General features: G+C 40.3%; 1 protein-coding gene across 5 annotated transcripts in view; it reads right to left on the minus strand.

Annotated features, from left to right (window-relative positions):
- The window catches only part of mcf2la (mcf.2 cell line derived transforming sequence-like a), a 40,628-nt gene extending 28,525 nt beyond the window's left edge, over positions 1-12,103 (minus strand). For 3 of the 5 annotated variants that reach the window (XM_054623603.1, XM_054623604.1, XM_054623600.1), the window contains exon 1: positions 865-1,106. In XM_054623603.1, coding sequence (XP_054479578.1) covers positions 865-937 — 73 coding nt within the window. In that variant the 5' untranslated portion in view covers positions 938-1,106. Of the gene's footprint in view, positions 1-864; positions 1,107-10,342; positions 10,471-10,554; positions 10,574-12,057 lie in introns of those variants that run through there. The other 2 variants (XM_054623601.1, XM_054623602.1) reach the window with 2 other exon arrangements.
- Between the last annotated feature and the right edge of the window lie 169 nt (positions 12,104-12,272).

The raw sequence follows: 12,272 nt of genomic DNA on the forward strand, positions 1-12,272 counted from the left end.
GGTTTTGTCCCAACGCTGCTGCCAACTGACAGGAGGAAACGCACTGTGTTAATGGGACCAATGTGATTAGCATGCTGCCAGCGTGCTCTCCGCTGTGTGTGTGTGTGTGTGTGTGTGTGTGTGTGTGTGTGTGTGTGTGTGTGTGTGTGTGTGTGTGTGTGTGTGTGTGTGTGTGTGTGTGTGTGTGTGTGTGTGTGTGTGTGTGTGTGTGTGTGTGTGCACTGTACACTTTAAGACCTCACGTTAACATACAGCTCGGCACTAAGTTTGAGCCTGAGGAGCACTTCACATTTGGGTTACGTAACCGTCTGATGGATGCTAATGCCTCCGGCGGGGGGGGGGGAAGCATCTTTAAGGCAATGAGACGAAATCAATGTGGGTAACAAAGTCGGGTCATGTTCATTCATTTTGCTCATTCATACTTACAACTAAACTGCTTTTAACAGCTGATTATAGAATACTTGGAACTAGATTTGTCACAGAGTGCTGTTGGCTCGAGTGTGTCCTCACTTTGTGCACTATATATACAAAGAGGGAATGAAAAACAGACATGTCAGTGCTCTCTATGTCTCATGATTGTAAAAGCAAACAAGGTCCTGCATCATACAGCAGGTGTTCTGTTAAACTGTCCTGTAACTGAAACTTATGGCACACATGAACCAGAAGAATGCACAAAACACACACAAAAAACCTTTAAGAACTGCAAGAAGTCAGTGTCTACGCAGCACACACACACGAAAGCACCTGCAGAATTCTCACACTCTTATCTCTATCTCTATAAATATATATAACTTATTCACACACAAGAAACACACACACACTCCAACAACATTAACAGTCCAGGCTCTTCCTCACACACTTTACCTGTCATCATCTTCAGTTGCAGCCACAGCCTGGTGACATCGTGGCAGAGTTGAGACACCCGGTTTAGAGCCATTGTTTTGCCGGTACATGTATGCCCCCCTGATGCACATGCACACACACACAGCTAAACACACTCACACACAGCCACATATTCTGTCAGAGCTCATCGCGGTGGAAGTTCAGACGCTCCATTCCGCCGCGGCAGAAGACTTCAGCCGCTTACTGAGCTGTCAGTGCGCAGCGCAGCCCACACACACTCACACACACACACGCTCACACACACAGCTCCCCCCTCTCCATCTGCACCAGCCAGCGAGGCGGAGTTTCACATGATCCGCCTCCAGTTTCACATGTCACAGTGTTTTTTTACTTGAAAGGCTTCAGCCCTTTTGCAGTGACAGTAACTGCTAATAAATAATGATGATTATCTTCCTTCTTATGTATGATCCTTCATCAGTGTTGACAGTTAGTGGATAAATTAGATTACTGCACTAATGCATTTATTTGTTTTGAACATTGGGCTATGTGAAATATGATCTAAATTAGACCAAAGGATCTCTCAGCCGATACTAATCGGTTAGAAGTCTGTTTACATTTTTCTGGTCGATGTCTCTCTTCCCCTCTCTAACTCAATTTTAATTATTGTTTTTGGTACGTTATAAATGTTCTTTATCAAGCAAAATTGCACAAGTGAGCACAGCTTTACATTACAAAATATGAGGGTGCAAAATCAGTTATGTTAAGATGTGAGTGTGTCGCTTGAATCTGCTTCTTCATGATGTGTTTGATGTTAGTAAAATGCAAAAATGAATCCTGAAAGTAATGGAAGTGACAAACCAGTAGATAACAAACCCTTCTCAGTAATCTATATTAATTGAAATTACAAAAATTAACAATTTTCAAAGCATAGAATAATTTATTATATTTGTGAAGTTTGCCAATGTTGAGGTGGACATAATCTACTTGCAGGTACATAAACGAGTTATCCAGAATAATGTTCATGATAACTTCTCGTCTTCTAGGTTAAGTGAATAAGCAGAACTTTTAGGTGTCAGATATCCCAGATTCAAACCAACATTTGAACACACCAAGCTGGCAGAGCAGTGAATTAAATGCTCAAACTTCGGCAAACGTAAAGTCAACACAAAGTGTGTACTCATGGTGCCAGAGAGAACGGAGGCCTCTTTCTCTCTGCTTTTCTCACACGGACACAATACGCACACACAAACACACACACACAATGCCAGTGAGGACAGCAGGGGGACCCAGTGTGCCACACAAACACATTCTCTCACCAGTGCTCCAAAAACACAGATGCAGTGAGAAGCTGGACTGGGGAAAACATGAATAGACCCCTCAGGAACTCAATTCATAAAATGCTGTCCCGCTGAGGAAAACACACATTTTTAAAACGATCCTTCTGTTGCTTCTGTTGCTCGTTCTCAAGGAATACAGTAACTCCTCACATTTGAATTTCTCATGAGGCCGTCAGCCCTGTTTTGTCTCAACTAACTGTTGATACTGGGCTACATCGCAAACTTTGACATTTAAAACACAGAAGGTGTGGTTCCTTCTGTTTGTCTTTTCACCGTGGCATGATAGCCTGGTTTGTGCGCTATGGAATTAGTGCTTCACTCAAAACAAATTATAGTTTGCATTAATGAAATTAAATATTACCTCTAATAGCCTGTGTTTAATACACAGTGAGGGCCCAGGCTAGTGAGTTGCATTGTGGGTTGGGTAGGATCCTGCTGACCAGCACAGAGGGGATGATCTATGATCATATGCATGGACACACACACACACATGTGCACATGCAGGGACACCCCTTACTCAATTTGAGAATGCAACATGCTTAATCCTGGCTTTTTCTCTGGACAAGAACAGAAATGCCTTAATCATTTGGGGTCAACATTTAAGTAAATATGGACTCAAATATGGGGTTATTGTGGTAGAATTTATAGAAGGACTGAGATTAGGCACGGGGAGATGAAAAACACTGAATGTGTGAGATTAAGAGTTAGATTAAAGATGAATCTCTCCGTCTAGTCTGAGATAAGATGATCAATAAATGAAGGGATTCAACAGAGTTTGAGCCCGAAAGGATTTAACAAGACCTGGATGTAACAATGGAGTCGGGTTATCGCGGTGTCACAGAGTTGTGTCAAAACGCAGCGCCGACTGTGTGTGTGTGTTTACTTTCTGTCAGATTTAGATGATAGAGCACGTTGGCTGCGCGACAGGAAAAGGCAGAGGTTTTATAATGGTTCATTTCCTGTTTCTGCTGACTTATGCTCCAGCAGATCTGGCAGCGGCCAGTTTCACCCACGGGTGGCTGATTTACAGTCACACCCTGAACACTCGAAGTACAAGTGTCATTGATGAGCTGGTTTAGGACACTGTGTGCTTTGTCTTATGTGAAAGGAATTATCACGACTGATGGCTAAACTCATTTAAATTGATCAACATTTGAAATTAGCCACACAATGAACTTTATCATTTTCTTATGAAAGGGTCATCATCTTCCGACAGGTCAATTTAAACTGACTTTGGGTCATTTGCAGGACTTCACTTGTTCAGCAATAGACAGTGTTTGTTAGTGCAACAGTTAATATGACACATGCGAAGCTGTTAACACCATCGTGACATCTGTGTGTGTTTACATGGGATGCAGAGCAGACTTCGGTGTGTGTGCACGGGATGTAAAGGAGACCTGTGTGTGTGTGTGTTAGGGATGTGGTGCAGACTACAGCTAGAATAACTCCCAGCTCGATTATTTATTATTCCCCCCCCCCCCCCCAACGTCTATGTCCGCAGAGAAGAAACACTATTGACTACTTCCTCTGCAGGATCAAACGCCATTGGCCGGCCGGCGCATAAACAGGAAGAGACCAATTGAGAAGTGACTCACAGGCCAAAACAAGCAGCAGAGGAGAAGAAAAGGTGTGAACGATTGGACCGTTTGAATTAATGTCAGTCAGCAATGAACTGGCTATAAACCAGATGCAATGAAAGAGTGATGAAGCAAGACGGTAAATAAAGTGTGAGAACAGAAAAACAACGAGCAGAAAACTCAAATCAATTTTGTGGAATAAGAGAATCTACAAGCGATTATGAGCCATTTTTATCAGATTTCCCTTGCAATTTATTGTCTATTTGACTCTTTCTCTGTGTAAAAAAAAAAATCAAACAGTTATGATAATCTAACTGTGGCTGACTGGTTTGGTGAAGGGAAGTCAAATATCCATAACACATTACAGTCAATCAAACAATGACCACAGCAAGCACCTTTGTTGCATGTCATACCCTTTCTCTACCCCCCATTTCAATACTGTCACCTATCAAAAAGAAATCTAATAAACCCCAATAAAACAAATTCAACACTACAGGGATCCTCTGATGACATGGCCTGCAGTAAAAAAGCTGATAAAATGTTTGTCTACGGTGCATGTTTTTGCTGAAACGAAGGCTCAAATCCGGCTCACAGCCCTGCAATAAATCCCCGATCAGGAGGATGACGATGAACATAAGGGAGAGGAGAGTGTGTCACCGGGTCACGGTCACTCAACAACAACTCTGATGATGACCAGGGATTTTGTCTTAAAAAAGGTCAGCAGGTGTCAAGCAGGTCGAAAGAGCATGACGGTGAGAGGGATGTCACAGTAAAGACAATCATGAGAATACCCAGTTTCTACACACTATGTCACGATGGATCATCATTCCAAGGAAACACAAGAGGAAGTTACAGCAGCTGACCATAACAAAACCATGGATTTAAAGATCTACAAGACAAATATACACATATCTCTCAGCTCATGTCTTAGCATCAACATTATACACTCCAAAACAAACAAGTAATGGGAATATGACTCCATAAAGCAACAACTAGGAGGAAAACAACATCAAGAGCACCTGTCTCCGTGACACAGCATTTCTAGAACAGCTCTTGCTAAAAATACACGTCATCTCTAAATACAGACCAAAGCCAACAGGAAACAGACCAGAATAGAGCTGAATCGTCACGGATCTAAAAAATCATCAAGCACACACTGCACAGCCTTCAGACACCTGGGAGTCTGTGCGATCGATGGTGCACAAATACTCCGTCACACACGCACTCAAGCTGTCAGATAATTACACCACCTTTTATTGCCCCTCCTTGAGTAAATAAGGATGTAGTATACTATATTACTCTTGTTTGGCACGTGTTCTTTGTTCTCCTTAGAAGGGGCAGAAATAAAGTCAGTATGTCTTTTTGTCCGACTTCACATCTACACTTAACAGGATATGAAATTAACATTAAACAAATTGCTGAACATGACAGACTGTTAACAATATTGTCAAGCAGCTCAGCTCTAACTTTCACTCATTTTGTGATTTAATAATAACCCCTTTTGGAAAAACGCCTTGAAGACAGAATGCATTTTTTCGTTTATTTTCAAATCGACTAGAATAACTTCTTTGTGATTGCTATGAATGCTTTCTCTTCACGATGGAAGAGCAGAGACGGTCTGTTTAAGTAAACAAACATGAATGTGTGCTTTTCTGAATGTTAAAGGGGGATATGTGACGCTTGCAGCTGCTGATGTTGTCTTCATGGAGGACTTCTCATGAGGGTATTGGAAAAATAAAACACATCCCAAGACCTGCGATTATCATGTGGCTTACAAACGCAAGAGATTATGCACATTAATTACAAAACGTCATGATTCTGACTTAATATTTCTGTCTTCCTGTCCATAAAGAAACAGCCACAATTTCCATCCCAACATGATGCCCTCTCCACGCACGGACACGCCTCATAGTTAAGCTCAACGACACACACACACACATCCCTTGCAAAAAAACTCACCATGCAGCCGTTGACAGCTCAGTGTGCATCTGTAGTAGCTCTCCATCTCCTCCAGAGAGATGCGGACAAACCTCTCTCCCGCATGTTCCTGTCTCCCTGTGCATTCCTTCATCACGTCCCTGTCGTCTGCTCTCCTCTTCGTCCCTCACCTACGAGAGAACAGTACCACCCGCCTCGTCCTGCTCTCCTCATTTGTATTTTCAAAACCCTCCTGTCTGTCTCTCTTGCAAACGCGCATACACACCTGGTAAAGTTATCGAGAGATTACACCACTCCTCTTTCCTCTGCCCCTCCCTGCTGCTGTGTAAATCTGCCTACCTTTATGTGAAAGAGCAAGACACTAAGAATATATGCTAATAAATAATCACTTGTTTTGCCAGTTGCCAGCAAACACATGCACACAAATATAATTCTTCTTTTCTCAAAACTTCGAGGTGAGAGCTTGTCAGAAAATCTTGGAAATCCTTTCAAAATAAAACTGTGATCTTTGATGCTGATCATAAATTGAAGAGTTCATAGTCCAGCTAGGACGTGGTTGTCAGTGTCTCTAACTTCCCGCCTTAAACTGAAGAAAGCCTTTTATCTACAGCACAACTACACAAACTAGTATTCTGGTGACAACCTTGATATCAGTTCGTTAGCAGAGATTGTGTTATTTCAGGTAGAACTAAGAAGTTCTAAGTTTTAACTCGCAGTACCACTGTTGGCAGCACATATCAAGAAGCAACATGCTGCAAGTCAGATGTCTTTATCACACATAATGAGCCTAAAGGGATTACAGTGTTTGGATAGAAGAGCTAAGACACAAAATCATCCTCCCATTATGTCTACAAACCAAGATGACTCCCATGACCTGTCTGGTTTACAGTCTTCTGAGAAAGTTGTTCATGTGGACCAGTATTGATTAGGCCGTGCTGCGTGACAAACAGATGGATTTTGACCGATCAATGCTTTTGAACCTAATCTAAACTTGACCTACAACCCTGAAATGACTCCTTTACAAAGACCGACCAGTGAAAATGTGACTGCGTCTTGTCTAAACTGCTCAACAGGTTCCCAGATGTAGAATAACAGGATATCATACAGTAACACTCACCTCGTCTGATAGTCTGCATACATTTATGATTCCGTTTCCTTTCTGCTGGTTGACGGACACAGCAGAAGTTGGCAGTCATGATGAAAACCAACACCAGTCTGCTTCTCTTTCTAATCAGTTTCTGTTTGTCTGTCTGTTTATCCGTCGCTTAACCATCAGACTAGTGAGCAGACATTTCTGCTGCTGGTGTATTGAGACATAAGGTTAGTTATTAATTAGCCACACACAAGGTATATATCAGGTAATTATTTACAGAGGTCAAGCACCGAAGAGGGCTGCGTTCAAGGATTTACAGTCCACGATAGAGAATCTATATATAGTGACAGCTAATGCCCCTGCTGGTCTGCACATAAAATAATACTACAACATGTTGGGAAGCACAGTGCATTTGTTTACTGTTTACTGGATGTTAGATGAGAATAATGACAATATCATACAACAGACATACTGGTCCTCAAGGCCTAGCTTAGCACAAAGACTTGAAGCAGGACCTTTCGACTACTCCAATGCTGTCATATTGATATATTCTGTGTTTTAATGTCTAGCATATGCAAATACACATTATAAATTCACAACTCTAATAGCAAGTGTCATGAGAACAACTCACTATTGTGCAACGTGAAGACAATCCAGGTATACTGATCAAAAAATAAAGTTATTTATCCAGTATTATATAAGCTTTTTACAGTAGACATACGCATAAAATCGAGATGGAGATGGATCGCTCCCGCTAAGAGACTGAATCCCTGAATTTCTTCAGCTTGAAATGGTGGAAATTTTCCAATTAATAATGATTTAAACAAGATATTTTTTGTCAGAAATTCCGACCGTTAATGGCTGAATTCAAGAAACTGTGGCTTCTGCACAAAGAAAATGTTTTTCTGAAGTCTTACCTAAACAAAGAGCTTTATTTTTCTTCAGTTAAAGTGCAAAGTCAGGGGTGGCTTTCATGTTACATATTCAAATACCTTAACGATGCAGAAATCCCCTTCAAATACCATAAAATAGCCGATAGTAAAAGCCATTAAATAATGCATATATCTCTAAGTTTTAGGGGTAGGTCCATAAATTTGACACTTACTGAAAACCACACCTCAGATAATATGTATTGATGTAATCTAGAGTGAAAAGTAAATGTAAAATCCTGTGACATGTTATTGTTCCCTATGGTCATTTTTCAAGGAACCCAAACTTCTGCAGACAAACTGTAGCATCAGCAGGAAAACTAAAGAGTCAGTTCCTCTATGATGTTTTAATATTGAGGGGAGAAACACAGCAGGGGGAATCTCCCCGTGGTGATAGGAAATCCTGTCCTATCATCCTGTCACATTGATAAATAACAGACACTACTGACTAGAACTCTCTTTGACACGTAACACAAAATATGAACCGGAACTTTTTACCATCAGCACCGACAAACTAACACTAACCTGTTGGTCCACAGCTCCTGCTTTGTGTGTGTCGGGTCAACAGGCCGATGGATACGGACAGATTGTGAAGCAGTCCACTCAAAACCTCTTGGCCCTCTTGAACTAACTCCAGAAGAGACATCGTCACATCACCGTAGGTTTCATACTACGTCTGAGAGCTTGTTCTTCAAGCCGCCCGCCTCTCCTCCTCCTCCTCCTCCTCCTCGATTGAGCCGCTGTGTTAGCTCTTGTGAATGTGTGATTGTTTATCTCGTTTCATGTCTGCTCTGTGTTTATCACAGGAAGAGAGGGGCGGAGGGATGACATCAACCCCTCTAGAGCTAATTATACGAACTTAGCAAATATGTGTGTGCGATTGGGACTGTTCGCCAGGGTACAAAAGTACACTAAAAATAGATACAATCACCTTGTTTTTAATATGAAACTTAAAAGCGCACAAAGACATTCTCAGGTGTTGGAGTTAATCAATAATGTGTGTCTTTCTTCTCGAAGATATATAGTGTTCCAACTATCCCATATTATCTTCCCAAAAAGCAGCTACCAACTCACTTTGTCCTTTTTTTTCATCTTCACGTGATTCCAAATGTTGCACAAGACTACGTTTTATCCCTATGAATGATTATAATATACACTATTAAATGTGACATGCGGCTATTAAAAGATCTGAAAGCAGGGAATACTATTCTTAGAAATCGTTATCTCTTTTCAATTTCTTCTTTTACGCAAAAACACATTGTCAGAAATAAGCTACACAAAAGGGTCTCTGTGGTGTCAATAATGTCAACCACATACTGAAGGTAACTCAATACTGCTCAGACAATAGGAGCTTCTGTGGCATCGGTGGATTTCTTTGGGAGCCTTACTGGTGACAGGGAGAAGAAATGAAGATTGGTGCCATCCGTTAAAGTCTAATGCCTAATGCATCATCACACAATCGCACAAACATTCCCAATTTGAACTTCAAAAGGTAGCAAGCGTAGGTGGTCATGCACTCTTCATTATGTGGCATTCATTAGATTTATATATCAATCAAGCTGCCCAAAAGATCAAAACCTAAGCTCACCTAATCTGAAATGGCTACAAAACTAATCACACTGACAACAAAACTGAATTATTCTGACTAGTTCTTGATAAAGCACATCCTACAACTGCTTTCTTGTAGAATCTAGTATTATTTACACAAGTAAATACTGGTCATAATATCTAATACTATTACATCTATTTATACTGCTACTATTTATATCTGTCTTTCAAACAACAACGTCACAGAGAATAACAGCAATGGAATAAAGGGGAACCTGTCGCTCTCTGCCTAAGGACCATGATGCACAAGAAACTTTAATTATGGATATTGTAGTTCAATACAATGTTTTTAAGGTTTGGCAGCTTAAGCTAGATCAAACAGAACTACCAGCCACATGACTCCAACCACTTGACTTCTCAGGCACACTTTTGCATTGCATTAGGGTGAAAATGGCTGCAGACAATTGCATCAACCTGGATCTCCTAACCTTGAACCAAACTCAGATCATGCACAATTTGGAAACCTGAAATTTCTATCAAAATGAACGGTGCATGATGAACACTAAATTAAGTTTCCTCTAATTTCCCTCATGTCTTGGAATCCTAATATAGAAATATAGATTTCTGCAACAGACTATCATGTGACCTCTAGACCTGGTATTTTGGCAGCTCATCTACAGATGTCCTGCCAAACTCTCTGCATTGTACATGGGTTGATGTTAACTGTCCACAGTATAGTCACTCTCTCATATTGTCGCGCTGTGTTAAATTACTCTCTGTTTTGTTGGAACCTCCGTAAAGGGTTCAAATCCCATTTTCAAAACCGAATTTGCAACACACAATCTGTGACTTGATCCATGAGATCATTGAACTAATCAGAAGAAACACCTATCAACCAACGCATGAACATGTGAAAGGCCTTATAGAACTCAATCATTTGTGAAATTGGACCATTTGCAAAACTTAGACAACTTGAAATTGTCTAAGTTCAGTGTGTGACACGTCTCTTCTATGACCAAGACAACTTTCTTCGTACATATAAGGTGATAAACTGACAGATACGGCGGGGATCCCTACCACTTATCGTCGACAGCACCTCCAGCGTTTGCTCCAAGTTGTCTGGTACCGACAGATTCTCTCCCATCCTTGATCTGGGACACCAAAGCTCAGCAGATTTTCTTCTTCACATGTATTTTTAACAGCTCCTAAAAAAAGATACCAAACATTACTCCAACAACAACGATAAGAGTGAATCTTGAAAAAATAAATATTGAATATCGTGGCCATACTTGAGCAGTAGCCTCAGATGAAAGAACACAGAAGGAATAATGGGAACAGAAAGAGACTGATGCACTGTCAATTTAATTTGGTCAGCAGTGTGCAGAGAGGGAGGGAGGAAGGAAAACACTCACAGGACACTGAGGGTACTTTCACAATTGCGTAACACATAACAACCATCCATACTTCTGTGTACCAAACACACACACACACATCTGTCATTAGGGGTGCTAACAACATTACTGTTACTAATTGTATCTTTTCTCTAAATTGTTCAGAACTTTATCTTACTGTAACAAAATTGAGCTTCCCTTTAAGAAAAGAACAATCATTTTAGAGAGATGTACTTTACGGGAGCACATATCCTGCAAATTTCCCCGCTGCGGGACTAATAAAGGATTATCTTATCTTATCTTATCTTATCTTATCTTTTAGCAATAAATGTACAACATAGCATGACTCTATCAATGCCTGCAGTGATCTGCGCCGACATCTGCTGAATGATCTGAGTTAAAGGCCCAATTTTTACTAGATTTTAGTATTTTTTCAACTACTCATCATTCTTTTGTTAATGGCTATTTTCAGTTAATTAAAAACAGACTTACACACACACATCTGATGACTTCTGGTAGATCAATCAAAGCAAATGCCCCTACAGTGGCTCCTTTCATTTCTTTGACAATAGAGCAGCATGCACTTAGTCATATGGACACAGATCTTGTGACGTGGTGATATGCCAGGCTAAATAAAGACCGAGGCTAGTCCCACACTCAATACAATGTGACACTTCTACCGGCCAATTTCACAGACGTAGCCTTGGGGATGTCATCAAGAGCAAATGGAAATAAAAAAAGTAAACAGATTTCAAGTGCTTAGGTTTCTTTTCAAGGAAAAGAAACCTAAGCACTTGAATTTGCTTTCAGTTTCAACTTAATGTTCAAACCAATACAAAAGTTTGTCTCCAGTATAAACTGCACATCTGCATGTAAAAGAATTAAAGAGACAAAACACCAAATTACTTCCAAATTACATTATTTGTATTACATATACAGGGAGAATAGTTCACCAAACTTTTTCATTGATCTGCCACATGCACTTGAACAAATCTAATGAATGATTCTACTGTATGCAATGGGTAGCACATTGAGAATGATGCATAAACACATTCAATTAAATTGGATTTTTTTTTTAGTGACAAGAACTCAACTCAATTGCAATGTTCTTCATGCTCTCCAGACCTCATTTCTAAATCTAATTATTATTATATATATATATGAGCCATTTATATGCCGAATTGTCAGCCTGACTGTATTAATTAAAATGTCCACGGCGGATTAAATAGCTTTCCTTTGTCGATATGCAAACACTTAATTTGCCCGATTAGTAATGGAATATGGCGTGCTAACATCTTCATAAGGAACCGTAGATTACATAATTAGTAGGCCTTTGTTGTGTTATCATTTTGAATGCTGTGTTTACTAGATTTCTAGCTTATATAAACGGTGTGTCCTTACTTGCAAGTTTTCCCAAATCCAAACAGCTCCGCCCATTCAATTAGCTGGACCCAGGTCAGTGGTGTCTCCTCCTCCTTCCTTTACTCCCTCATCCTTTGGGAAAATACTGTGAACAATCTGTTAGTCCTGGTCATTTCAAATAGTCTTTTTTTTAATTAAATTATCGGATTAACCTTATTTATTTTAGATGAAAGGTCTCTTATGTACCAACAAAT

Source organism: Anoplopoma fimbria, chromosome 22 (assembly GCF_027596085.1).
Source record: "Anoplopoma fimbria isolate UVic2021 breed Golden Eagle Sablefish chromosome 22, Afim_UVic_2022, whole genome shotgun sequence".
NCBI lineage: Eukaryota > Metazoa > Chordata > Actinopteri > Perciformes > Anoplopomatidae > Anoplopoma > Anoplopoma fimbria.